The following is a 27,496-nucleotide window of genomic DNA, read 5'->3' as shown; positions in this document are numbered from 1 at the left end:
TGACGTTCAGGTCAAAATGAGATCAGGCTACAAATTCATTTTAAGATGGTCAAATGCCACAGAAAGTACAGGGTAGCCAACATTACATATAATTTAATAAAATAGTACAACACTATTTAGCAATGCTTGCTTACAAAATTAAGCAAGTAGTCCTGTGAGCAGTAAAGCTAAGGAAACACCGGTTCCAATGGATCAGATCTTCTGGTTGGAGTCACTGGAGTCTGAAAAATAGTGTTATGTGTATATGCAGGAACGAGTAATAAGGTCTCTCTCCTCTGCTTGACTCCTGTTTTCCTGAAACATAAGATCTCATGTCTTTAAAACTACCCCTCCACCAGTTGAAAGGTTACGGAGGGAGGAAAAGGGGAAAAGACTAATTTCCTAGGAACCTCCACTAACATGATTACACAACAATTTATTATAGTGTTATGGCAAAAATTCTTTTATACCTGAGGATCATGTTTTCCTTCCAGAATCTTGTAGTAAAGGTCTCTTCATAATGTGTTGCAAAAATCTTTTGATCACTTGCAGAACGAAATGCCAGCCATTGGCAGGAAATCTCTTTATAGACCTAAATAAAAGGTTGCTTATATGTTACTCAGTATATAATTTTTTTTCATTAGTAGCCCAAACAAACACTGGGGCAAAGTGCAATGAAAGGAGAAGGAGAAATGGCTGTTCCAAGAAAACAAGAGGATTTCTTTGTACTGCGTAGTCTTTTGATTTATATTGTTAAATATTAAGCAGGAAGACAACCACCGGGAAGTCCGTTCGGTAGCACTTCCCATTTTAAAGGTACCTTCAATGTTGTGCCACCCCTTCACAATTTAATGCACTAAAAAAAAATATTTTCCTCCTGGCCCTGCATTTTTAAAGAGCAGTAGAGGGGCTCTGATACTATGACTCAGTTATTTGAAAATGGAAAGCAGAGAAGAAATGGGGGAGAGAACTTATCGCAATAGAAATGGTGTGTGCGCCATTGCTTTCTGTTGTGAGTGTTCTGACTAGGAGCTACCGAACTCACCAGAGTCCAGGCAGAAAGGAAAAGCAGTGAGCTTACCTAAAAGGCTAAAAAATCCTGTTACGTGTTCAGCAAATTCTGTATCAGGAGATATGTACCTAGAAGGGACTGCCCAGGGAGAGGGAGAGCTTTAGCCAAAGGTGGTTATGGATTTAACATGGGACACCCAACTCTTCTACATTAAAAAACAAAACAAACCAAACGCCTCCATTATGTTCCTTTGGTATTTAGCATCCTTTCAGATTTAAAGGACATCAAGCTATTTCCAGTAAAAACTGAAAAGACTGTGGATTAGTTTGGATAAGAGTTTTCACTTGTACTACGACCATATTCAAACCCAGGGATATTAATGAAGATTTATCTGTATAAGTTTGGGGAAAAAACTAGAACTAAATTGTGTTAGGATTCTCTGGCAATGTTATTTAGATTACCAGGATGTGTATGTTTACTGTACCTCACTCAATACAATGCCTTGTGTTGACATCTATATACTTAAATGAAGAGATGGAATATTCCTATATCTCAGATTATATGGAATAATCAAAAGAATCCAGACATAAATTATTTGCTTTTTGTGGTTAAGATTAGTGAAAAATGTGCTTCTTTCAAGGAAGTACTGCAGTATTTCCTGCACTTTGGGGGAAAATGAGCAAACAAAAAAACCCAAACGTGCATGCCTACAGATGTTTAAAAAAAACCAAAAACTTTTTCATTATTGTATGTAACATTATCTGCTTGTGCGTATCCAAAGTCTGTTCTTGCTTTTCTTGTGATTGTAACAACATAATCTGTATGTAATGTGAGAGAGCAATTTCTTGATAGTAAAGTATCAAATACGAATTTTGTGAAATACCGATAGGCAGGTTGGCACTCAGTTCCATTTTTGGGACTGATACTCCACAAAACCTTTCACCAGGAATTATTTCTAGCTAGCTAAGGGCGTGTAAACAAAACCTGCAGCTGTAGAACCTGAAATAACAAGAAGATATTGCTGTTTTCATCCCCCAGATTAAAACTACAATCAATTTCTAACACTTCTAAATGCACCTCTATGTCAGTTTGTGTAGCATTTGAACATTCTTTTTCAGTGTACATTAAAAGAGACTGTTTTCAAATTATCCTCTTGATGTAAGTAACGATATCTTGACTACAACTTTTGTAAAGGCAAATGATGGGGCTGTAAAAATGTAGCTGAACATCAACTGGTGGCAGTTTTTAACAGGGCTCTGCAGTTTGAATCTACGTTGTGTGTTCTCCATCATGGAATTTGCTGCTGTTTCAAACTATTCAGTCATTTTCACCAGTTCTGGAGATTCTAGGAGAGTTTTAAGGGGTTAGTGTTTGCTCTCACTGTTGCCATACTGCCAACTCAGCTAAGACGAGCTTATTTTAAAACAGCTGTTTCTAACTCTTATAGCTGTGAAAATTTATCTTGAAAAGGTGACATGACTGCCACTGATTCAGTGATATGAATCACTCTGAAACATTTATTTTGAGAAGTTTGTGCTACCTGCTAATCTCAGTGAGGTTCTAGCCGTGAAATGTAATGATGGCAATTTATAAATTGTTTTTTAAAAGTGTTTAGAAGTACAAATCCCATTGATTTGGGAATAAAATTTTTGCTCTTAAATTATCAAAGCACTTGGAAAAAAATTCCAATTAGCTATTTCTCTGCTATTAATTCTAACATAAGTATGCAGGTAATATCATTTCCAAATAATCCAAACCTATCTTACGCTTTTCCTTTGAAAAAAAAGTTTCCATTTTTTCACTGTAGCTGTATGTTGTCTGTTTAGGAAAATACCCTACATTGTTACGAAGTGCTGGTAGGCATGAAATAACCAGCACAAGGGTCCTACAATGTTTGAACTCTCATTTGTTTGACGTAAAACTGTGGTACAGGAGCAAGGCACACCACCACCACCACCAGAAGTGAGCTCAGTTTACCTGGCTGCGCATCTTTGAGCCTGTAGTTCAGGAGACAGATTGCTAGACAGAACACCCTCAAGGCTAATCCGAGCCCCTCCGAAACAACAGCCTCTTCTGGAGCCTGTGTCTGGCTGAGAAATGGGCTTAGGAACGGGAAAAATTTCAAGTAAAAAATTTGATAATTAGAGTCTAAAGTTTATCTTACCTGCTTTTCTGTGCACAAAATACAACTGCTGTATTAAGATGGAATGTATTTTAGAGATCCACCACAGACTCATACAGTAAAAAAAAAAAATCTTCCCCACAATATAATCATGAAAAATAATCAGACGGGGGGGAACATTTTCTTAATGTTTGCAGAATGCTCAGAGATTGTAATATAAAAGATCATTTAAATTTACATGTTTACTATCATAACTTCTAACTATGCAAACTTCCAGATCTCAAACTTTATCTTCCTGTATCATTCCACTGAGTAAAACAGAACCATCTGAATGGCAAATGTTTTTTAACTTGTTCTCTCATTTGGCCAGACACTAGGGGTTTAGAAAACCTAGGGCGATATCAAAGTTAGTGTCTTATATGAAAGCTAATGAGCACCACTACAGAGTTACTTCTAGTAGAAAGAAGTTCTCCATTTTCAGAAAGACAAAAATAAACTAAGAGTGGGTAATGACACTGAGTGAGTTTTGAGGTAGACTTTCAACTAAAAATTAATTAAGAATATTATGTAACCGCTTGTTTTTTTCAAAATTTAGTCTGACGTTTAACATTCTTATCGGTCTTCTCTGCTGCACGCTGGAAGTCCAAGTTTGGCTGCGTCATTTACATATCTTGGTTTACTGTTGCCTGCCAAGGGGGCATGATTCAGTCTGACTCATTCATCTGTTAAAATAAGGCTTGTTCCAGTATTAACGTGGGCCAAAACAAATCTGACACAGTAACAAAACCCAAATTCACTATCTTTGCAGTTTTCTGCAGTTTTTAACTGAAATTGCTTTCTGGAGTATAGTTGTGACAATTTAGCATAATTTGGCTCCTCTTTATCAAATTATTCTTGCTTTCTTACAACTGCACGTTATAGAAATGTCCTATAATGAGGGGATTTTTGGATTAGTAATTTTAAAATAAAAAATAGTTTTATGTTTGGTAATTGCTGTTTTGGTTGTGCAAGTATGAAGTTATACATCATACCACTTGCCTATTATTTTTTGCACTTTTGAAACCTACAGTTCACTTAATTGAAACATGCATTAAGAAAAAACGTGCAACGAAACATTATTCATATTCAAAGCACGGGGAAAAAGACTTCTACCTTTTGTCAGCAAAACCAGCACTCCTCCCTGCAGGTCTTGTGACTTTGAAGGTTTTCTTTTTTTCTCAACAAAAACAAAACCCAGTTGTGGTCACTTAGGGACTATATTCTCTTGCTGGAAACATATTACCATCAGCACTGTAACTGCAGATAATTATCTTTAGAACAGTCCTGCTATTCACATTTGCTTCAATTGCTGAATATTCATTTAACTAACTTTGTCCACTTTAAAATCTCATGGTTATCTTTCGAGTGACAGAGGTATAGATTTTGCACTGCCTTTTGGTATGTGCACCTTTTAAGCAAATATATTTTGGTTTCCCTCAGGAGTTGTCGTGGTTGAAGAGCAAATGACAGTGTGGAAGCAAAATGAATTTGGATAGCAAAACACTTTAATCACAGATGTTGCAATTTTATCAATTATACCGCTTCCCTGTCACTTGGAAGACATGATGTGCTCTGGGAGAGACAGCGTAGCAGTTCCAGCCATGCCGTGCATGGTTCTGGGGTCCCCTGGGCTCACCCCCACTCCCTGAGGTTGGAGAAATGATCTTGGACTCTGGTGCAGGCTCTTGGGGTTCCCGCCCCAGCATCTTTTCTGTACTATGTTTACCTCCTACGTGTCCGCAGCTGATGATCAGCCCCTTCAAACCACGCTCTCATTTCCTGTTTTGCTGCACCATCGTTGGAGCTCACCATCTGCTGCTTCGGACACTGCTGGACATGTTACACTGTAGTTCAGGACACGTGGTTGATCGCACTTCATCTGCTTCTACTACAGCAAAAAGATAAAGTTCATGGGCTTATGCTAGGCAGATATGCCTATACCTTAGCTCGTTAGGCCAAGTTCAGGAAAAGTTTTAACTAGACGTGGGCAGAAAGTTGCCAACTGTAGTCTTGGTTGGTACATTTAAAGCAAAATATTGTTATTTTGTTGTACAACATACAGCTAAGTATTTTCATTTTACTACACTGAAAACAGGCCAGTTGCCTGATTTGGCATTTAGAAGTGTGGTGAAGTGGCGCAAAATTAATCTTATTTTCTTGTCATTCTATTACTAAGTGAAAATAAAAGGGAGGAAAGAATTTTAAAGGGAGCAAATATATTATTAGTTATACTGAGACTACGCTGAATTTACTTACTTGAAATTTGCAATACTGCATTCCAGCTGCAACAGTCAAAACAGGTGGGAAAATTTTCCCAAAAACATGGGAAAAACAAGTCTTGTTTAAAGGCTCTATATAAATAGAACATAGCCAGATCTTGCGTGCCCCACAATTTCAAATTAAAAAGCAAAAAACTTTTTAAAGAAACTTAAAGATACCAGGTAGTCTTAATTTTTAGCACTCTGGATTTAAAGGTTTATAACAGAGAGCATCATGCTACAAGAGAACCTAAAAGAAAAGGCAACCAGTGCATTTTGATTGTGTAAACTTAAATACAGAAAGACGAAATTGCTGGTACACACGAAGTATCAGATATTATTCTCAACCAGATATTTAAGACAACTGAAATTCAGTTAAAGATGGTGAGACAAGTTGAGCTTATAACTGGACAACACCTCTTTAAATCAGAGCTTTCTCTCTAAGAATAGAAGGCAAGGTACTTTTACATATTTTCATCTTTATTGAATGAACGCTTTGTTATTTTTCTCTAAAGATTTTCATTCATTGTATCTAGTAAAACCATTCAGTTCTGTAAATAGGACTCAAGTCTGGGCAGGTTGTGCATCTCTCTTGAAATAAAATCCAGGAAATAGTGGATTTTATGCATCAGTATTCCAGTATGCATCAGTAGTTTTTCTAGGCTGTTTTACGTACATAAATAGAGCACATCAAAGTACTGTTTCTTTCTACATGTTTATATTTGGACTCCGACTGCCATTTGTGCAAACCATTCTCATTTTGGAAGAAAGAGGCTTTCTTCAATTGCAGAATTCCATCAAATATCATTTACCTCCAATTCTGACATGTACAGGGGTTTACACAAAATGCAAAGCCTTCTCGCAGCTATTATATTAAACCCTATTCCAACTACAAGATTCGTTAATATTACCAAAATTATGTTTATGTTTTGGAAGGGGTTTTGATTGCAAGATGTCCACTCTTCCAGACTTCTCAGCTTTCTGGAATGAAAAAAACAGCTCACTGAAGCATTAAAAACATATTTACACTTGGTTTGCTTTAGTTGAACCAAGATGAATAAGAGTCATAACGGTAGTATAACCATGAAGCAGGTCATCCTTTATGTCATTACATTCTCTTAATACGAAATTCCCAGTAACTATTCGATCACATCCTATTTCCCCATGTCCAAAAAAGCCAAAGAGGGGAACGTTTGGAAAAAACTTCCTAAAGGCATCTGCTTCCATATTCCTTTTGGTTTTATAATGCCGATATCCTCTGCCAACACAGGCAAACATGAAGCCAATGGTGTTACGCTCAGGGATGTTTGCTGCTTTGAGTCGCTGCATGGCGGCTTCTGCTGTCCTCTCGTCAGCTACATCCTGGTCTAACAAGACGGTGGCACTCTGGATCTGGGGACCGCTGAAAGCCAGCCCCACCACCCCGCAGGCATCGCCGGGCTGGGCGTTGTTGCTGAAAGGCAACAGGCACCGAGTTAAGAGAACGTTCCAGGGACCAGTTCCAACCTGAATAAACTTCTGCCGTGGCAGAAGTAGATTTCAAAGCAGGCCAACATCCCAGTGATTTTGAAAGCCACCCATAGTTAAAAAACAAACCAAAGCCTTCACATTTTAGCAACCTTTTTTTTTTAAGCAACCTTCCACAAGGAAAAACTTTCACATCCATTACCAGGGATTAAGCGTACGCCTACCTTTCAAACACATGCCAAATTCAGCAGTTTGTGTGTCCCAGCTCTGTAATTCCAACTAAACTATTAGTTAAACTCAAGCAAAGATACTCGGCATTTACAAGTCAAACCAGGGCAGCAGTCAGTAATGGCTTCAGGTCCATGTAGCTTTAAGTCTCCTTGGTTGGCCAGGACACATTGGTTTTAGTACTTACCTACTTACGCTTTTATTAGCAATAATTTAATATATGGTCAGCTCTCCTATCTGGAGTAATGCTGCAGCTGGCATACGTCAGATGTGAGAAAGATGCTGGTACTACTACGGAGTCCAGACCTACGCTGGCATGAGAGGAGCCCGCGGCAACATCCGCACTGCAGACCCCAGCACGGGGCGCCCGGCGAGGAGGCACCAGCACCCGCGCGTCAGATGGCACAAAGGGCTCTCCCTCTGCAGCAGAGCAGCTGGAGCAAGCGCAGCCCCGGCCTGCCCTGCAGGGATCCTGGCGGAGGGAAGGGGTTTAAGCCAGACGAGATCTAGCCTGGTCCTGTGCGTGCCACGTCCTTCAGCAGCGGCAGCGGTATTGGGTGTGCTCCTGGGGCACAGTCCTGTTTGAGTGTTCAGCTACTGCTCTGTAACGTGAACCAAAACGAGGCTGATATAGAAACAAAATGTTCACGTAAATGGTCTCTGTCACAATGAGTGATAATTTATCTGCAAGCCAGAGAGTAAACACGACTGCAGTAAGCACACATGGGGTATCTGAAGCTGGAAATCTCCTTCGCAGTGGGTTTCTCCTAGCTGGGTTTCCAGAATCCAGTTTGTAACACAGTCCTACAAAGCTTCCAGCTTTTCTGGCTAGATCACAGTGTAGCAGTTGGACTTCATTCTCTTAAAAAAAAATTGTAATTTTATTACTGTTAATGGGCATTTCTAATGTGACGTAACTAAAAGGCTATGGCTTCTGCAGTGTTTCTCGCATTTTAAATCTTCTTTACAATTTACCTTGAAAAAGATACCTACTTCTCAGAGGTCAGTGATGTAAAGCTCTCCACTTGTCCCCCAGCCAGGATGATACTTTTCTCATTCAAAGGATTGACTATTTGATGAAGAAATCGAGTCGCTCCAGACTTCCAGGAGTTGTAGCCAAACAGAAGAACCACCCGGAGATCTGGGTTATTCTTCAGACCTACAAACAAAAACACGAACACCAATCCTCTTATTTATTTTCAAATCCTGTCGCCTGAAGTCCAGCCAGCCTAGTCTCTCCTCAAATAATACATCACACCTTTAGTAATGGCTTTCCATTGCTGCAGTTGGGAAAACAAGACACAAGTTGCCCAGGTGTTCAGGAGCTGGACTGCATTCCCCACGTAAGTGAGAATTTCTGAAAAGAACCTAGCAAGGAAAAAAAGACTGCATCTGCTTCCTCCAGCTTTCAACTTCTTTCGCAGAGCACTTGAGTTTTAGCACAGCCGCTGAAGGGACAGCTCTTCAGTTTTACGTGGCAGCTTTAATTGTCCTTTTACAGACCAGAACTGAGCGTATGAGTTATTCAACAAGAACTACAATGCAATAAATAGCTTTACCTGAAAATTAAATCCATTACGTACATCAGCCAGTTGCTTATCCCAAGGCAGAAGCTCCCAGGTTCCCAGAAGACCCCAGAAACCCTCATTACATTACTCTTCATAAATGATCTACCCTGCTGAGGGCGCGACGTGAGGAATGTAAACTGTATTTACTGAAATATGCTGTCTTCTGTTCTACCTTTCGTTGCCACACCACCTGACTTAGGATCTAAATGCAAAGTTATTTTGGAGAAGAGAAGCAGCTCCTCCCCACTTGTTTCTAAACTGCAGTGATGGGAATCACTCCCAATGGCACAAACTCATTTATCATTATTTTTAACCACTTAGAGGCTGCTCAGAACCTAACAGCTCCCTCCAAACAGCTCCACTTGGAACCTAACTGAGGTCATCTGAGATCAATACTCAGGATAACTTAATACTCCAGAGAATGGGAAGAACAGAGATGCATAATTACCAGCCGCAGCCTTAGAGAGCCACAGCGTGCTCGATAAATGGACTTAGCACAGAAGCTCTTGCTTCCACGCTGGCGCCTAAAAGGGCAATACAACGCTGCACGAAAGCCCAAATAAAGGGGAGAACAAGGACATACCTGCTTCAGCAAATTTACTTTCATCAAAGACCCTGTTCTTCAAGTCTTTTGAAAAATGGAAGGTATGAATTTTCACCCCATCGATTTTGGGAAACAACAGAGCAAACCCAGCTTCGCCCTCTTCAATTTCTTGAGGTTGATTGCTGCTTGAACCCATAGGGGTAACTACAACGATACAAAACCAGACATCTTGCGTTCAGCGACTCTAATACTTTTGTCTACACTGTAACACAGATTAAAAGAGGCAGAACAGCTTAGACAACGTGAAACGTGATAGTTCGTTTCCATAACAACATATCTAATTGACAACTGGTGTGATTTTTTTGATGTTTTGGCAAGATGAAGCATGTAGGAGTCCTGCTGGCTATAGATCATGCTGAAGTCACTTTGGACAAGGAGACATGGATGTACTTGGACATTTCCCCCCAGCCACACCAAATATAAATCAGTTGGAAAACAAGCACTGTGCAATACAGCTGTCTCAAGCCTTCCTGCCAACTTCCGCAGGTACACAAACATACTCAGATTTTTAAGGGCCACAAGTGAAATGGGGAAAGGTGTTATACTAGCGCGTGATGACAGTATAAAGCAAACTGACACAAATATTGGGAATGTATTATTGAATTACGCTACTGACAACAATCAAATACCCTACTTATGCTGTGGGAAAAGAATTTAAGGCAAGAAACAAGGAAAAAACTTTCTAGTGATAAAAAAGTGAAGCACTAGAAAAAGACTGCCAAGGGAGGCTGTGAATTTTCTATAGTTATTGCGTATGCCTCCTGCTAGACCATAACAAACAGGTACGCACTGAAGATGTCCTGCACCATTAGTCACAAAGTGACTCTGAAAAATATAGATAAATCCAAGAAACATTCAATAATTACATTAAAGTGCCAGGAAAAATTGCAATAAGCTGCCTACTCAATTAAATCAACCCTTTTAATTATAACTGCATCACATGAAGTAAGAATTTAAGCTCCACGTGACTTAGCAGCGACACTGTGAACTCCTTAAAATTTAAGCTAGCGCTGAACAAGGTGGGAGAACATGGTAATCGCTGTGAGAACCCTCCTGTCAGTCTGCAGAACCGTGCTTTCAAAAATGTATGAAATTGTGATAAACAGGAAACGGAAGAGACGTGCGATACACTGGACACCTTCAGCGGATCTCTCACAAAATCACACGTTTTCCTCCTACCTACAATCCCTGGGGTGACCAGTCCAAGAACCTGACATCGCTTTGGCAACAATTTTTCGAGCGCAATTGCTGTTTCTTTACTGTTTCTTTTCCTGGCTGTTAAAAAAAGAAGGAAAAAAAGCAAGATAAGTAAAAATCAGTTGTTCTGAACGGTACTGGAACAAACCTTGCAGTCAATCCCATCCTATTTAACCCACGCTGCCCATCCGCGGCTGCCCTGTTAACAACATGGCAAATCCGTACTAATCGGTAAGAGCGCAGCACTACGGGCACGCCAACAGAATCGGTATCCTCTGGAGAACGGGAACGGAACTCGTCTGTGTAAAATAACGTACACCGGTGAGCTGTGTTTCCTAGCACAAATGTGAAACTACGTGGCCGCGTTTTCTGCAAAAGATTTACTTTCCCTCGAAATTGAAATTCAGCGACTCCTCTCCCAGCTGACTCTCCCCTACGCGCTGTTCTTGCGCCCCGAGCCCCTCCTGACGCGGGGGCGAGGCAGTTCCAGGTTTACCTTTCTTTTGCTCGTGACACTCCTCGTGCCCGCTGAACGTTTCTGCGTCTGCGACGTAGAGCACGGTTTGGGGCAGCACGTGCACCTTCTGTGAAGAGACGGGAGAAGCCGCAGGGCTGCGCACGCTCCGCTTCCGCCAGGCCCGCTCCGCGGGGGGCGGGGGCTCCTGAAGCAGGACCGGGAGGAGCAGCCGAGGGAAACCGCTCCCCACCCCGCCCCGCTCTGCTGGCGCGAGCCCTCCCGGAAGCGCGAGGGCGCCGCCCCCCCCCCCCCCCCGCGGCGCTGTCCCTCACGCCGCCGCCGGGGCGCGAGGCCCCCGCGCGCACCCACCTCCAGCTCGCGGGCCAGCGCGCGCACCAGCGCGTGGCTCTCGGCGGGGCCCGGCTCCAGCGCCGACACCCAGGCGACGCGCTGCCGCGCCCGCAGGATGCGCCGGGCGCACTCCCTCCACAGCCGGCAGACGCTGCAACACACCACGGACACACCGCGTCGGCGGGGCCGCCCCGGGCCCGGGCCCCGGCCCCGCCGCCGCTGCCTCGGAACCGGAGCCAAGCGCCGCGGCGGCGCCCACCCCCGCGGCCCCCCGCCTTACCAGGCGGCGCGCAGCAGCGCCTTGGTGGGCAGGAAGCCGAGGACGCGCTCCACCACCTCGGCCAGGTTGCCGAGGACGAAGGCGCCCTTGGCGGCGGCCTCCATGGCACCGCCGCCGCCGCCCAGCCGCCCCCCGCGGCCGCCCCTTCCCCGCCGCGCCGACGGCGCGCTGCGTCACCCGCGCGCCGACGCTCCCGGGGCGGAGTTCCGGTCACGCGCGGACGCCGCCGCAAGCGCAGCCACACTTCCGCCGCCTGGCGGCGGGGAGGACCCGCCCCGCTCCCGGGTCGACCGTCCCAGCCGCGCCCCGCAGCCAGCACGGACACAGCGCACTTCGTAAAACGGCTTTTATTCATAAACTTGATGCAAGTTTACAAATTACTGTACATTGCCAAGTAACTCTGCAATGAGAAACGGAACCCAAACCAAAGCATGCGCCGAAGGGGCGGGGTCTGCCTGCGCCGCGGGCGGGGGCGGGCGGAGGCGGCCGCCCGGAGCCGCCTGCAGCGGCCGCAGCTCCCCGCAGCGCCCGGGCGCAGGCAGGTACGGGTACAACCACGCAAGCAGAAAGGCTGGGAAGTCACCCACCGTACATTGGAAACAACAGGGTATTGGAAGTAGCGCCAAACCTCTCCCCAACCGTTTCTTTCGAGCTAAAAACTGGACCTAGAAGCAAACGCACGAGGACCCGTGGGTGCCTGATAGAGAAAAGAGCACAAATCCGATCGTCAACTAAAAAACCGTAACAAAAACATGCTTCTGCGCTTCTAAAAAGTGCTTAATCCATGGTACACAGCCTCAGCTCAGCCCCAGAGGGGTGCAAAGGCCTGACGACGAGTACTACAACCAAAATAGAATCGATTTAGGTAAGGCAATGAAATATAGTGTAATTACACAGACCCAGATTCATTTCCTAATAAAGAACGAACAGTTCCCATTAGTCTCTCAATAACAAAACCACCGTCATGACTATGGCAACATTTCTTAAACCTCTGAATCAGATGATGAGTTTTTGTACTTTATTGTAGCTTTTATATAAAAATTTTTCATTCAAGGACTTTCATCTCGATTTGTGCCAATCACTTTATAAGTTCATTAGTTTACAAATGATTGCAACAACCCGTTAATAAAATGGAACACCTAAAAAGGTTTTTAGTATTTTAAATAACTTCAAGCTTCATACTGTGGCTCTTCTTGTTAAGGAGGTTGAGCCAACAAGTAGCAGGAACAGCCCAGCAAGTTCTGATGCCCCAGTGGAAGTGACTAGTTACAAGGTTTTATTGGCACAGCCTTGCTCTGCTTATAAAAAAAAAAAAAAAGAAAACAAAAAAAAAACAAACCACAAAAAAAAAATCAACATAATCTAAACAAAGAGCATCTTTTCCAAGAAACAGTTCATATTCTCATACAGCCATGAAAAATGTTTAATGACTTAACATACATGTGTTTTTCCTATATCATTAATTTGGAAATACTACAAATGCTGTCATTTTAGACCAGAAAAACTACTGTGATTTGCAAGACCTGACATTTCCTAAAACAGTATTAAACAATGTATTAAACTTCTTGGCTTTAAATGAAACGATACAACGCAAGTCTCTGCAGTCTGCATTTTGCAAAAGGTAAGAAATACACAAAAGTGTGTGAACAACTCGCTCCTATTGAATGATCTTTAGTAACTCGATAGCCTGCTGTAGGGAGCTTACGCTTTCAAATAAAAAAAAGGGAGAAGGGAGGGCGTGGCCCAAATATGCTTAATCCATAAGAACAAATACGGTAAAGGCCCAAACTGCTCAGTCCAGATACCTAAGAAGAGCGGAATGGTAAGGCTGTAACTTATACTTTACGTGTCAGTTGACAGATTATCCACTAACTTATCTAATAGCTAAAGTCTTCAGTACGGCTGTTATAGGGGCACTCATAGCTTGAGTCTGTGTGTTGGAAAACATAAAAAAGAGCTTGTTTTGTTGACATTGGTCCAGGTATACAACAGTCCTCAATATTAGCCATCTTCTTTCGGAGGAGTGTACCAGCCTGTGGAGAACAGAGAAACGCATTAGGTACCGACACTGCGACGTCAAGAGGCTCTCACCATCCCACTCTGAATTTGTGGGAGACGGAAGCCTCATCCGGCTCCCCCTAAAATAGGCCAGCTCAGTGAGACCCAGTGCCCTAAACGCTAGCGGTCTGCACTGGGAGATAAAGCATGTGGCGTGTTCCAGGATCAGATCCAGTATTTGGGCGTGAAAATTAAATACTTCCAAGGTTGGGGTTTTTTATGGCAGCAGCTATCCCAAGTTGGACATCAACAGAGGAAGCTGTTGAAGAAGGAACATTGCTGTAACAAAACCAAATGGAATATGGGTAAAACCCCCAAGTCTTCACTTAATGCACAGACATACAAACATGACTACACTGGGATACTTATATATAAATCCCATCTTGCATACTGAAGAGTTAGGGACACGCAAGCATTTGAACAGTTTATCCTACTTCTGCAAATCTTGCTGTAGGAATGGGCTTAGGAGTGTCAGCTGAGTAACTTGCCTCCTGATAGGATTCGGCATGTTAAGCAGTTGAATCACACCTGATCAGGTGTGCATAGTTTTTTCTAGCCACTTCCACATCTCCAACCTGAATTCTCCCAGCCACTATTGTAAAAAAATCCTCTAAAGTTTGGTACAGTGAGTACAGGGCCTATTTATGTTGTTCCAGAGAACAGCTATAAGTTAAAGGCACCTTTTGCAGCAGCAATAAATGCTGTGAATGCTTTGTGTACAGCTCCTGATGCAGCAGTAATCACTGTAGTCAAGGCTAGCATATAGCTAGAAGTAAACAGACAGCCATGCTGGCTTTTGTAGCAAACTAAAAAAGCAAAAGACTCAGTTAATGGCAATATCAAAATACCATAAAATTGGAAAGCATTTTCAAGTCGTTATCTCTGACCTTCCTCCCAGTAGTAGAGAAAGCATTATGTTCCATTTTAGAGGTAGGGGAACAGAGGCGCTCACTACAGTCACACTGAAATACGCTCTCATGTTCACAGCAACATGAATTCCCAGAGGAGACTGTGTCCAACCTGGACCAAAGAACATCACGGAAGTGGTAACCGGCACTAACTCCCTCATCTCGAGACCAGGGTACCAATTCTGCTGACTACTTTTACATAACATGTCAGCCACTTAAACTTTTTAAAGCCTCAGGTCATTTGTTGTCTTCTCATCCTGGCACAATTAATGCAATTATACCTGAAGCACTTGAATACTTGTTTTATGCAGCTGAGACACCATTAACTGGCTTTAAATAGGGGAAAAAAAAAAAAAATATGTGTCTCCCATTTCTATTGCACAGTTTTCCAGCCAGCACACTTCACTTGGACTTTTTTTGTAATTTTTTTTTGTCTCTGGTCTTTCTTTCCACTTTCTCTCTTCCTTAATGATTACTACTACTAAGGTCTTGCCACATTGAAACAAAGTCTTTCAGGGAAAGAGGCGAACTTCCAGCAGGTACTTCACTAACAAATAAGACGCTGTAAAAGCTACAGTAACAATAAAGTTACTAGATCAACCCACTGAAAATGAAATTGAACTACCTTTTGAAAGGCAGTAGGAACACATAGAACATTGCTATATTCACTGGCAATATAAGCTGGAAAAGTTGCAGTGATTGTTAGTCGAGTTACTTTAAGCAGTATTGTCTTCCTAGTGCAAGATGAGAAAAAGGAAACACCATTTACGGTCTTCCCAAGCCAACATAAGACACTCTGGCACTTCAAGTTTTACTGCCGCCAAGTACCAATTCCCAGGTTGCTGAGCAGACAAGAACAAAGTCGCAAGAATATACATACCATTTTTCTCATGTATTTGTACTAGTGACTTATAGGACTGCTGTGCTCTTGCTAGATTATATTGATTCTGAAAGGAGAAAAAACTAACATAAAAAACCTGCATTTAGACACGCGGAACTTAAAAACAGTTTTACGAAGAAACTCTACAGTGGGCTTACAAATAAAAACCATGCATGATGTTACAACATTCCTGGCTTTAAAGCACAAGATTTTCAAGACAAATACCCTTATTTTCTCATTTTTCCTCCATCATAATGACAGTAATTTGTATACCCGGGCTGCTGGAAAGGCCCCTCTATCGGAAGGTTCAGAACCTGAGTCAGAAGTGCGTGCAACCGGAAGGGCAGGCTCCAGGCAATCCCCACCGTAGCTCTGTCATGCTCAGCTGACCAGCTACCAAGTTAGACAGAATTGTGATCATAAACCTTTACATCTTACCCAGTTCACTATCCTTGAATCAGTACTTAAAAACTGTCATCCAAGTGACAATTTCATTGACTTAAATATTCAAACGTCCTTTGAAAACAGCATTTAGTACTTCAGAACCTTTTAAGTTATGGTCCATTACCAGCATGAACTGAATTATGATTTCGACTAATGTTGAGTGGACGGCTCAAAAGTATTTGCATGGTATTATTTGTCACCCTCTCAGGAAACTTTGCAGGTGTCTAGTCCAGCAAAAGGAGGAGAACTTCTTAACATCAGTGTATGCGATCCTGGCAGTCAGGCTGTCATCTACAGCCCTTCTTGGAGCCAGAATTTCCAAATCCTCCCGATACATTAATAATTTCTTAACAGACTTATAGTTAACTGCCAATAAAATACTCATACACGCACCAGTTATCAAGATAAATCAAAACACAAATATATTTGCAATGACAATTCTGTCATTAAGCATCTTCTATGCAAGTCCGCAAAGAAATGGAAGCCTAACGGTAATTTCTGTAACTGATATACACGGCGCATTTACCTTATTGGCTCCAAACTGTACTCTGGCTTTTCCTTTGACTAAAGTGGCATTGATCTGCATGATGACCGATTCTATTGAATAGGCACTGCTCCAGCCCTGGAGGAGGAGGAAGGAAGTATTTCTATGTAACAAGTACTTGCTTCTTGTGCTCACCTTGCAAATCTATTTTGAAATGTGTGCTTTGGGATTTTTTTTCCCCTGCACTCCAGTTTTAGTTTTAACTACTTGTTTTCAGTTAACATCTTTTATTTTCCAGAGAAAATCTGGAAAGTGATATACGATATTAGTACTACGAACCTGTAGGGAAAATAAAAAGGCTGAATCACACATTTCCAAAATACAGCAAGACAGAAACAAGAAGAGCTCCATTATTACACCATTTACACATTTTCAGCAACGTCACAACAGAAATTACAACTTCTTGTTGTAAGAAGCAGAAAAGACTGCTATCTAATGAAGCCATTGAGTGAGCTACGACAATTTTGCTCCTATGAAAATTACTGCTTCTCTCTGGCATTGTTTTACCTTCCAGGGTTCACAAAAGTTTCTGCAGAGCCTGCAAATAAGTTACTTCATTCGTTTACTTAAAGAAGAAACCGATCACTCTGTCTACACAAGAGTTATCTATGCCTAGAGTCTTCTGCATTCCTCATTTCTCCAGAGCTGACTCTCTGCAGTAGCAGAGGCTTCTGGAAAAGAAAACAATGTGTCTTGCTCCTCAGAACTCACTCTTTACACTGGCTTCCTCCCAGAAATTCTGAGAACTCAAAGTTGATGCGCTCTCACTTCTTGCCTCTTCCTCAGACCTTTTGTAAGCCATCCAAGGCAGAAAAGAAGATCTTACACAAGATCAGCAAGGCAAATCTTGTGGAACTGAGGTTTATTCCACCATGTTCCCTTTGGAGTGTGTAATTTATTCCACACAGGGATTCTTTAAGTCAGGGGAAACACCTATTTTCATTATTTTAAAGCATGCTTTGTTATTATCTAGATAACAGAGTCTGTGTTCACCTGTTTAGTAAGAAGTTCCATGCATAATGCACCTCCACCTAGGACATACCTAGAAACAAACGTGAAAGAAAATAAATTTGACATCAGCAGTTAGTAAAAAGATAAAACTGTTCACAGCAGTTTAGGTTCTTGCAGACTAGTTTGTTAAATTTTTTATTCACATAAAGCTGAAATGCCCTTTAACCAGTAATATCTCGCAACTAGTTAGCCATATTATACTTATGCAAAGAGGATTAGCATCGTGAGATCCCCCGCCCCCAAAAAATTTACTTTGCCAACTACACTTAGTTAAAATCAGTGACCAAGCTAGTCTGCACAACTGCTTACACAACTGTACACAGACCACGAAAAAAGGAAGGTTGCTTTCTATGGCTACACTATGTATGTGTAGTACTGATGTGTAGTTATAAAAAAAACAAATTCACTTCTGTAAAGAAATTTAACACAATTCCAAACAATGTAGGTGCACCTATAAATCAAAGATGTAGGCAAATGAGAGGTAAAGCAGATCTTCACTCGCTCTTTTCCTACAAACCACCTTCTAATTTCAATAACACTTCATCATGCATTGTGCTGAGTGGGACTCAGCAGCCAGCACGCCTGGTCATCACAAAACCTGGACTGAGGGAGTAGCATTTACCACTCCAAAAAGGTAGTCTCCCCTATGGTCAAGATGTTCAAACAACGTAAATCTGTACGACATTCACAGGGAAACAATCACTGAAATCCAAACCTTCTGGGCCATTTTTTCTTTCATTCTACAAAGAAGTTCAAGTACAACAAAACCAGAATCCAAATGAGTTTTCTAGTATCTGGCACTGCTTGTCTGCTTTTTTTGGTAGCAGCAACCCTCATGAACACTATTTAACTGCACTAACCATTTCTTGAATGCAAAAAAGACATACAGCAATTAAAATCAAATCGGAATCAGCACCAGCTATCACAGACTGCATTTTCAAACGTACAGGTATAATTTCCTGTCAGCAGGAGATGCATAAAAGCCTTGGAAGGTGAATTTAATCTTCTCTCCATGGATATGCACAAGTTTCCACTCCACAGACAGCACTTCAAACATGTTTTGGATGACTTTTGGAGATGGTGTCAACTAAATTTAGTACCTTTAGATTAGCATTTGAGGAGATTTTAGACAAAAACTTTATGGCAATGTTACCAGCAAAAGAGAGTCAGTTAAGATTGTACAGCAAGTTTAAGGTAACACAGGGACTAACTCAAAACATCCTACTATTCTGAACAACAGAGGAAGTAACAGCGATGTTAATCATGCACAAAGAGGCCAATTCTTAAACATTATGGCAGGCAGAGAGTCTTTCAAAGCTAGACACAAACTAAGCAATTCAAAGAGGAATTGCATCTGGCTGGAATGTGTACCCAGCTGTTTGGCTCCTATTAGCTCATGAAGCTTAAGAAGCAAGCCTCCATATCACACTTCGAGCTCTCCACCAAACTCAAGGTCTACAGCAGCTCATGAATATACACTTAGGGGAAATTTCTTGAAGTCTACACACATGGTAGTCTCAGAATGTTCCCTGCAAACCCAGTCAACCAATCTCAAGTTGTAACATTTTTCACCACAAAGTAAAATTTCTGTAAAGCAACTCAAACCTACCCTCCTGTGAGCACAGGAGATACCACTCGCACAAAGGGAGGATCAAAAGGGAAGTTATCCTGAAAAGCATAACAAAAAACAAGTTAAGAACTATACCGTGACAGCGTTTTCCTAAGGCGGAAGTGTTTCAATAGCCTTATTTGGCAAATCTGATTTAAAGCAGGAACATTTTTCAGTTCTGTGAAAGTCACGTTTCCACAGTACTGGCTAAAAAGCAATCTTTGGGAAGCTTTAGCACCACACTTAAAGTTGCACTTTTTTCTTTTTTTTATGCTACACCTCCATCTTTACCCAAGTAACAGCTGAGGGTCATTTCAATCACTTTTTACAGTAAGCAACAAATTTAACCCCAGCATTTCTTTCCAGAGACACATACCTTAAAAGAGAAGTTGAGTAAAATGTATTCTACACCTTCTTTTTCTTTTAAGACCTGAAGATCACTATGCAGTGGGCTATCAGGATCAACTCTATAAAAGAAGCAGGGGGGAGATCCTGGATGAAGTTAATATTTTCACTACCTGTAAACAGTAATTACTCTTAAAGAGCTCCTTCATGTATTTGTAGTTTGCTAACTGTAATTTGAAGTGACTCTTGCTCCCTTTACAAAGTAAACACTTTGCCATGAGATCAGCATGAAAGCTTGCTGCAACGCACTACATTCCAAATGCTATCAAGTGTTATTTGAACATAGTTAGCATAAAATAACCCGTTTATTTGAAAACAGCCATTTTAATTCTTTTCAGTTCATTGGAAATGTATTGCCTGGGGCAGGGGGAAGATTTTAACAGGAAGACTGTAGTGATCTAGTTTTCAGTATACAGTTAGTGAATCCTTTATGGAATATGTGTTCTGTATCAGCTGTTAAAAGTAATCTGCATCAGCAGAAGTACTAAAGCCAGCAGCATCTGCTCAGCAGAATTTCAACAATTGCAAAATGCTGGTGGTGAGCAGCCTAGACATTAATTCAGACACTACTGGGTTAATCCCACCCAGGCTCTGACACCCCAGCAGCTTTTAAGAGACTAGTCAAAAAATGCCTGCAGCAAGCCAAATGCAGGTGTTAAACAAAATGATGGGCTATTAAATCCAATTCTCTGCTACAGGTGAAACCACAAACTTATTAGATCTCATTTCAGAATTACTTGGGTTGTTTGTCCCCATCCTACCAACAGGAAGGTGTTCCAGAAGAAAATCTCCCAATGCTTAGAAACCTATCATTTCCAGCCTAGCTTGTACTAGGCCAGTTCAGAGTTACTTTTTCTAGTAGCAATACTGTTCCTTAGGCAAATGGGCTCTTTTCTCTCTGACATTTACCCCCTCAACTAGTCTGCACATAGTTCATTTGTTTTCAGACACTTTTTGCTGGGATAAACAAACACAATACTTCTTATCTTCTCTTAGTCATTCTGGAAGCCATTTGCTGCATGCACTCCATTTTCTCTTTCTTGAAGGCAGAAAATCAGACCTGTTCACAGCACTTGAAAAGAGGTTTCAAATCACTGCACAGTGGTTTGAGCACTTTGTTATACAAGCGCTTGATAGACAAGGCCTCCTGTAACAGGGCACAGATTTTTCTGACATACGTCATTCCTGCCATTTTCAGCTTCAAAACGTGCACATGCCTATGATTACACTAAAAAGGAAACAAAACTGCATTTCAGCAGCTGATGACAGAGTCGTACAAGTCTTGCCACTAGGACAAGGCAACAATTCCTATAAGCAGGTCAACTACTGCGCTGAAACAGCTTATGTTCTTATACTTATTCACCATGATGTATCTGAACCGATGGAAGTTCTTTCATCTCTTGCCATCTTTTGCAGCCACCCAGCCTAGTTTGGATTGGCTTTTCCCTCCTACAGATTATCTTGTAGGATGATGGCAGATGATCCTGTTACCAGGAATAATTTCAATATAGTATCTCTAGAATTAAAGTTTTTGGACTATGGACACAAGATGAGTTATCATCTAATACACGCAGCGAAAAGCAGTCCATAAGAGAAGACAAGTAAGTTATATAATTATGTAAGTCATAATTATGTTACACCTTAAAGTTTCAGCCCTATATGTCTGCTCAACTGTAGAAAAAAAGAACTAATGACACTAGGACAGTTCTGTTCCTTCTTACACCTTGAATGAAACTAGAAGTTGCATTTTCCTGAAATTAAAAATAAACAAACAAAACCAAACTAAAACCATCCAGACAAAAACTCTAGACAAAAATTTTCATCATTTAAGGTTTCATATTTTGGAGTAGTTTTGGAAAGAGAATTGAACAGTAATGAAAGTTACGGTAATACACACTGTGTTGGCTGTGCAAAGAGGGTTTAATTTTTTGCTGGCTCAATTACTACAATTCAATCTCTCTACGCATTTCTGTATACCAGAATTGCAGACACCACACACTATTTCACATGCTCTGGCTAGAGATTCTCTTTTATCAAAAGTAAGTATCTCTGCAGCAATAATAAAACAGATTCTTCAGAACATGAAAAAACTTTAATAACTTACTTTAGAAGCTTAACGTGCCATTCATACAAGCTGTCATTTACCAGTTCCACTGAATATATCCCTGTAGAAATATTAGATAGAATTAATTATGCACTAAAAGTTTAACAAGGTAATATTTAGCAAAAACATTCTTTGCTTTTAAGTACAAATACTGTCAGTAGATGGAAGCAGATAAGATACTGAGATACTGATACTGAGGCACATCCTTCCTCCAACAGCACAAGCACTTCTGAGCAACTACAAGGGAAAAAAGTTTTTTCGCTTCTATAAAAAAAATTCCACATGAATCAAAATGTTTTCCTGACACATAACCATTTCCCCCCTCCCAGTTCCCCTTCAAACTTTCCACAGCTACAGCTTCAGCTTGCTTAGTACTCAGTATAGTTTATACCCAGTACAGTTTATACCCAGTACACGACCAACACGCTTTTAAAACACTGAACACACAGTCTGAGCATGCAGCATTGTATTTCACAGGTTCTCGTCAGTATTGGCAGACCAGGAGAGGACACTGGACAGTGTATGGAGTAATGGAAACCCAAAAAAAGAAGACACTGCATTGGATGAACCACATTCCCAACAGTTGACAGATCATCATCCCAACAACAGCAGAAGTCAGAAAGATGCATCAAAAAAATAGCTGTGTCTGGAAGCCAGCTGGTGATTTTCAGTTGTCCATTTGTTTTAAGCATGTTAAACAATAGTATGCATTTCACTCAAAGGGAAGGATGAAAGGTTATCTGCCCCTTTCTTGTATATTCAAGCTTCCTCTCTGCAGAAGTTCACAAGCAGCCCAGGAAAAAGCAATGAATCTTTAACCATCAGACAAGATTTAGAAAATGGTATCAGTGATGTTCAAAAGTCTAATCTCTTCCGCCACAGACTATACACTAAACAACTATGATTAAACTTGTTACCTGGGCTAATATTTAATGGCATATCTGTTGCTGATGTAGTTATTTGGAAGACATATGCAAATCAGGAATCTGCCTAGGATTCCTGAAGGCTATAGAAACAATATAATACATGCTCTCCAAGGAATTACAGTATTAATTTCTGTGTTTTATTATTCTAGAATACATTATCTTGCAGTTGAAACTTTTAAGCATTAGTACGTGGACTACAGATGACATTTCAAGCTGTCCAGACACCTTTATTTCTAAAGTGTTCCAGAACGCGGTAAACAAGGTAAAGATACCATGCTTGTTTCTCCTTACCGCAGTGCCACAGACAAGTAGGTACTGCAGCCAAGATCATGATTTCAAATTTTTCTAAGCCTAGGACAACAAAGTAGGTCTGAAAACTTACTCACTGTGCTCTCAATGTCCCTTTTAATCAGCAGCTAGTTCAGAGATGCCAGACTTTTCTGTTTGAGCATGAACAGAAGGAGCTATTAAGGCCTTTTTCCAGTTTCCCAGATCCAAGGACACTATTTTGTGAATTGCCCTTAGTATAAGTGGAAGTCATGAAGTATAAGAATTTCAATTTGTACTGCTCTGATGTAACAACAAAAAAGTTGACATTCAGAACTCTGCTCATTGTCAACTCCCATTAATGATTAATCTATTCCACCATTGTATCCAGAATATTTTCTTCCACCTACATCCAAAAGGGAGTGAAGACTGGAAGAAGCAGCCTCTCAGTATTACAGCTTTGGCACCTAGCACGAGCATAAAATACTTGTTACAGACAACAGAACAAGTAACAGTAAGGATTTTGACAATATCCTAAATAATGGAAGATCACAAGAGAGCTGCCATCAGCTTGTTTATTCACTAAGCCTCTAGCCCTATTCCTGCATTCATTCCACCACCCTAAAAGCCCTGCTCTTACCCAGAATTCATGTACCAGTCCTTCAGCTCCGTGGGTTACCAAGGTCCACATGTTTTGCTAGCTTCCCCAAAGGAATAACTTTTGCTGGTCTTAAGAGCTGTACCGTACCTAAACCAGAAGTTGTAAAAGGGTTCTTCAGAGAGATGCGCACAGTTTAGGACTGACAAGAATGCGCCTTAACAGAACAGGAAGCTACTCAATCCATCTTTCAAGCACCCAGATTTTGAGCTGAATAGTATCTATAGGTCCTCATGAACAGCAGCAGCAGCAGAGCTGCTCGCTGTCTTGATACAGAAGCTTCTTAACAACACTATCCAAAGTTGAGGGGGGTTTTGTCTGTTTTTTTTTAATAGTCAAGAGGTGTTATTTGGAACCAGCTCATATGCTTTTTCTTAATTTAGGCAGTAAGAGGGGAAAAAAGTTACCGTCAAGAAGAATTTATCTGATTAGTACGAATTTCCAAGAGGTCCTTAAGGCAGGGAAGGGAATCAAGGTAGGTTCCCCTCACTTAAAGACAGAAGGTTTTTTGTTTTATTCCTCTAAAAGGCCATGCACAGAGGTGATTAAGTAAAAGCAAGCACATGGAACCATGAAGCAAGGAACAAATTAAGAAATGAAAAGGTAGGAAGAAAAACAACCCCTTCCAAAATAGAGGCAATGCCTTACTTATAGCAACTTTACTACAACTAGAAGTAAATCCCATACAGCCTTTGGAAAAAAGCAGTGTGTTGAAGTCACTATACATGAACAACACAGCTGCTAAAGATACAAACAGAAAAGATTTCATTTAATATCCCCAAATTCTTTGTTCCTCCCTCCCTATCTCCCCCCAATTATGTTAAGAGCTTTGTGAATTCTTCCATACGAACTAACCAAATCTCCAACTTCATATTTGGAAATGAGATTGTCTTAGTTTGAAGGACTTGTGACTCCTATTATCAAACAGGTTAATGAAACTCTGTCTAATTTACAGCAGAATATCTTAACTTGCTGAATATTTTTTGCTTCTGTTAGCTCATAAGAAAATGGTTTTCTGTTTGTTTTTAAGGGTAGTTCTTCACCTAGATTTTCCAGGTAGATAAGAAACTTTCCTGTTGACAGCAAGCTTTTAGTCATCTTTTGCTTGAACTCCAACAGTAGTATTTCAATCACTAAAGGAACTTCAGTTCTAAAGTGGATACTACCCTGAAGATACACCCTAGGTTGAAATCCTGACAGTGTTTTTTAATGCTACTTTTTTATAAAACAGTTTAACAGGAAAGAAAAAATTTAAAGGACTATTACTACAAGTATTATTCACTTTAGAAGTCCCAATGTTGTCCTATTGTCAATCCTGAAAACATGTAATCTCACATACGCTAAATAAAGTGATTCTTATGCAACTAAAAAGCAGCCTTAGATTTTCTGGCTTATATTACAAAAAATGAAAACAGTGTTAAATTACCTTGCAACAGTTTACAGAACCTTTAAGTTTCACAATGGTTCCCTTTGTATGTTAATAATAAGAAATTAAATTAAGGGAAAAATGGACCATGGAGCAAGTACTCAGAACAAAGATCACATTAAAAAAAAAAAAGTCAATTACCTACCATGCCCCTGCTCACATGGTGACAGTTATCTAACAACAGAATACAGAACTAGGCTATAAAAGCAGGAGTTTTGTGCAAAGGAGAGGAACTGATACTTAAATTCACTCAAGTCCTAAGACTAAATGAAGCCATAAGAAACGAATCCAGATAAGTTTTATAACAAGCAGCATCATTTACTGGCAAAATTTAATAAATGTATCAGTAGGACGGTATTTCAAAGCAGGACTGCCATCAGTTTTATAGTGTCAACCTCCATTTGACACTTTACTTCATTAAAACACGTTTTAGAGATGACACAAGGCACCCAGTTGCAGTCGTCTTGCACATTCCTGAGTCATAAGCTGATACTAAGTTACTATACTCACCCTTTAGTTTCTCAACTTTCGTTACAGTTTAGCAAGATTTACTCTTCCTCATCATTTGAGTATGCTTTCCTATACCAGGAGTTCACTCTTTTACAACTAGTTAAGACTTGTTATTAACCTAAAGCCAAGAAATGGCATCATTAAGCAACCCAAATCCTCACCTCAAACTACAACTATTATAGGGGCTGTTTTGCCTCCAGCAGTACCGCTATGTGATTAAGCGCCATACACTCTTTATAGTCAAGTACATTTGTTATACCCAATCTTTGTTCTAACCACAAAAACAAACCCTGAAGATCATACATGGGCAGTAAAGCATCCCTCATGACTTAAAAAAGGTCTTTTTCTAGGCTCCTCCTTAGACCCACTAATCCATTCTTTACCAGATAGATGGTGATTAGGGCATACTGGCAAGCACTCAGTTGCAATAAAGCCTAAAAGAAGTAGGCTACATTAGATCAACACTAGGCTACCTAATCAGATTTATACTTCAGACATTTTACCACTGTCCACAGTACTTCAGCACATAAAACTATTTATCTAAAAGGTAAATATGGCAAATCAAAACAGGAGATTATTGTCTCTTCAGCTCTGTCCTTTTACATGTGAATTAAAATGCCATAGCCACCAAGTGAGATTTAAGCCCACTAGAAATAAACTAGGGAAGAAGATCAGAAAAATAAAAGATAGAGGATTAAAGTTCAGACGGACTTTCTAATCGGGCATTCCTCCTGTTCCCATCCCAGCCCGCACCAGGTTCTCATACCTGGCTGCAGTGATGGAGTTGTCTACTCAGTTGACCTACAGGAACACATCTCGCCTGAAATCTATGTAATTTCTACTTCTTGTATGGTAACACTCAGACAATTCAATATACTGATTCCTTTGCTGAGCTAGTTTAGATACAGCCCTTATATGGAGCAAATAGAACAGTCAACCACCTACCTAAAGCTAATCAGTGTTTGTTATTCAAACAAATTTAAAAGACAAGCTTGTTTTCTATTGCCATTTGTATCCTTATTCCAAGGAATACACGGAGCTCAGGATCAGATTAACACCATCACAAAATAATAAAAGTAACAGCAGTATAGTTAAGGTTAAACCCTGTATAATAACAAAACCTTCTGCTGTTGAACACAAATCCCTATACAGCAAGCATATTCTTTAGAGCAGTACTACCCACTGGTAGCGGTCAAAGCTTTTGCCCTATATACCTGGAGAGCTGAATTTCAGGTAGTTCTGAAAACTCAAGAAGTCCCACAGGAGTAATCTTGAGTTGTTCTTTGCAGTCATCCACCCCAAGAGCATTCTCATAGTTACACCAATCCTGTTAATTCTTGTATGAAGCTTTGCATAACAAAAAGGAAGAATATTTTAGAGGATATATATCCCGACTTCCTTTTTCTCCACAAATACACTATTTTATATAATGAGAATATATATAATGTATGTATCTATGGATTTTTGTATATACACACATACACATATATACATACATATGACAACAAAACACAGAAGGATTAGCAGGAAGTATTTGCCAAGAGAATTCTTTTAAAGTGTATTTTAAGAAGGGAAATCTGAAGCATTTTACCTGTTTTATAACTCTGTGATCTATATATATCCCTGAGTTCTTTCATAAGTCGATCTGAAGCCTGAACTGACCCAGAGACTGCACCCTGAAACAAACAAAAAAGACTCCAAGTAAGTGAAAAGTAATATTTACATCAGATAGCTTTATTTCCATTACAAAGTTACACTAACTAGAAGGTATTAAGAATATATTAAATTCTGTATTAGGATTAGGTTTTTGAGAAGTTACATATTCTAGTGAGCAAAGACTACTCAAAAGAAACAAGACACTCCCTCTAAAGCATCACATGAATATATACTACTACATGGTATAGGTGATACAAACTTTTAATCAAGGTACAACAGACATGTTTTTCTGTAAAGGAATTTAATCTTTTTGGCATTTTGATTTCCAAGATGGATCCACAGTACATTTCTAATAGGGAAATACTTCCTTTTGCCTTCTTCTCTTATGCACTGGAAGGAAGAGTAAGACTAATCCTCAGAACAAGCTTCTGCACATAAGGTTTTGCTGTTTTCTCCGAAGTATATTTTTATTTGGTTATCAAAAAAGGTACAGGAGTTGGGAAGTATCCACTATAGAACACCAGCTTC

General features: G+C 40.6%; 2 protein-coding genes across 11 annotated transcripts in view; both read right to left on the bottom strand.

Moving 5' to 3' along the window:
- Positions 1-4,639: 4,639 nt before the first annotated feature.
- FBXO22 (F-box protein 22) lies at positions 4,640-11,752 on the bottom strand. Of its 6 annotated transcripts, none has more exons than XM_075160402.1 (8): positions 11,563-11,752; positions 11,301-11,433; positions 10,971-11,058; positions 10,457-10,552; positions 9,257-9,421; positions 8,099-8,264; positions 5,409-6,863; positions 4,640-5,040 (listed from the first exon to the last, which is right to left on the bottom strand). In XM_075160402.1, the coding sequence occupies exons 1-7, from the start codon at positions 11,664-11,666 to the stop codon at positions 6,434-6,436; spliced, it is 1,182 nt and encodes a 393-aa protein (XP_075016503.1). In that variant the 5' UTR covers positions 11,667-11,752; the 3' UTR covers positions 4,640-5,040; positions 5,409-6,433. The 6 variants fall into 6 exon arrangements, with proteins under 6 accessions (XP_075016503.1, XP_075016505.1, XP_075016507.1 ...); XM_075160406.1 differs by lacking the exon at positions 4,640-5,040 and adding an exon at positions 7,293-7,577 and having other exon boundaries at positions 6,777-6,863; positions 11,563-11,738; XM_075160404.1 differs by lacking the exon at positions 4,640-5,040 and having other exon boundaries at positions 5,870-6,391; positions 11,563-11,738.
- Positions 11,753-12,923: 1,171 nt separating this feature from the next.
- Positions 12,924-27,496, bottom strand: part of UBE2Q2 (ubiquitin conjugating enzyme E2 Q2) — a 51,610-nt gene continuing 37,037 nt past the window's right edge. For 4 of the 5 annotated variants that reach the window (XM_075160417.1, XM_075160420.1, XM_075160415.1 and 1 more), the window contains 8 exons: positions 26,904-26,988; positions 21,526-21,586; positions 19,393-19,483; positions 19,017-19,075; positions 17,390-17,438; positions 16,379-16,474; positions 15,409-15,475; positions 12,924-13,595 (listed from right to left, as the gene is read on the bottom strand). In XM_075160417.1, the coding sequence (XP_075016518.1) occupies positions 13,564-13,595; positions 15,409-15,475; positions 16,379-16,474; positions 17,390-17,438; positions 19,017-19,075; positions 19,393-19,483; positions 21,526-21,586; positions 26,904-26,988 (540 nt within the window). In that variant the 3' untranslated portion in view covers positions 12,924-13,563. The remainder of the gene's footprint in view (positions 13,596-15,408; positions 15,476-16,378; positions 16,475-17,389; positions 17,439-19,016; positions 19,076-19,392; positions 19,484-21,525; positions 21,587-26,903; positions 26,989-27,496) is intronic. The other variant, XM_075160419.1, reaches the window with a different exon arrangement.

The sequence above is a fragment of the Calonectris borealis genome, chromosome 11 (assembly GCF_964195595.1).
Source record: "Calonectris borealis chromosome 11, bCalBor7.hap1.2, whole genome shotgun sequence".
Classification (NCBI taxonomy): domain Eukaryota; kingdom Metazoa; phylum Chordata; class Aves; order Procellariiformes; family Procellariidae; genus Calonectris; species Calonectris borealis.
The sequence above is the reverse complement of the archived record's forward strand: the minus strand, read 5'-3'. Positions and strand labels throughout refer to the sequence as shown.

Bases quoted from the DNA above. Each gene is read 5' to 3' on its own strand.
- FBXO22 (XM_075160402.1), bottom strand. From the start codon at position 11,666: ATGGAGGCCGCCGCCAAGGGCGCCTTCGTCCTCGGCAACCTGGCCGAG. The intron at 8,265-9,256 runs GTATGTCCTTGT...TTTTGTTTGTAG, and splicing joins AAGTAAATTTGCTGAAGCAG to GTCTGAAGAATAACCCAGAT. The intron at 6,864-8,098 runs GTAGGTATCTTT...GTTGCCTTTCAG, and splicing joins ACATCACTGACCTCTGAGAA to CAACAACGCCCAGCCCGGCG.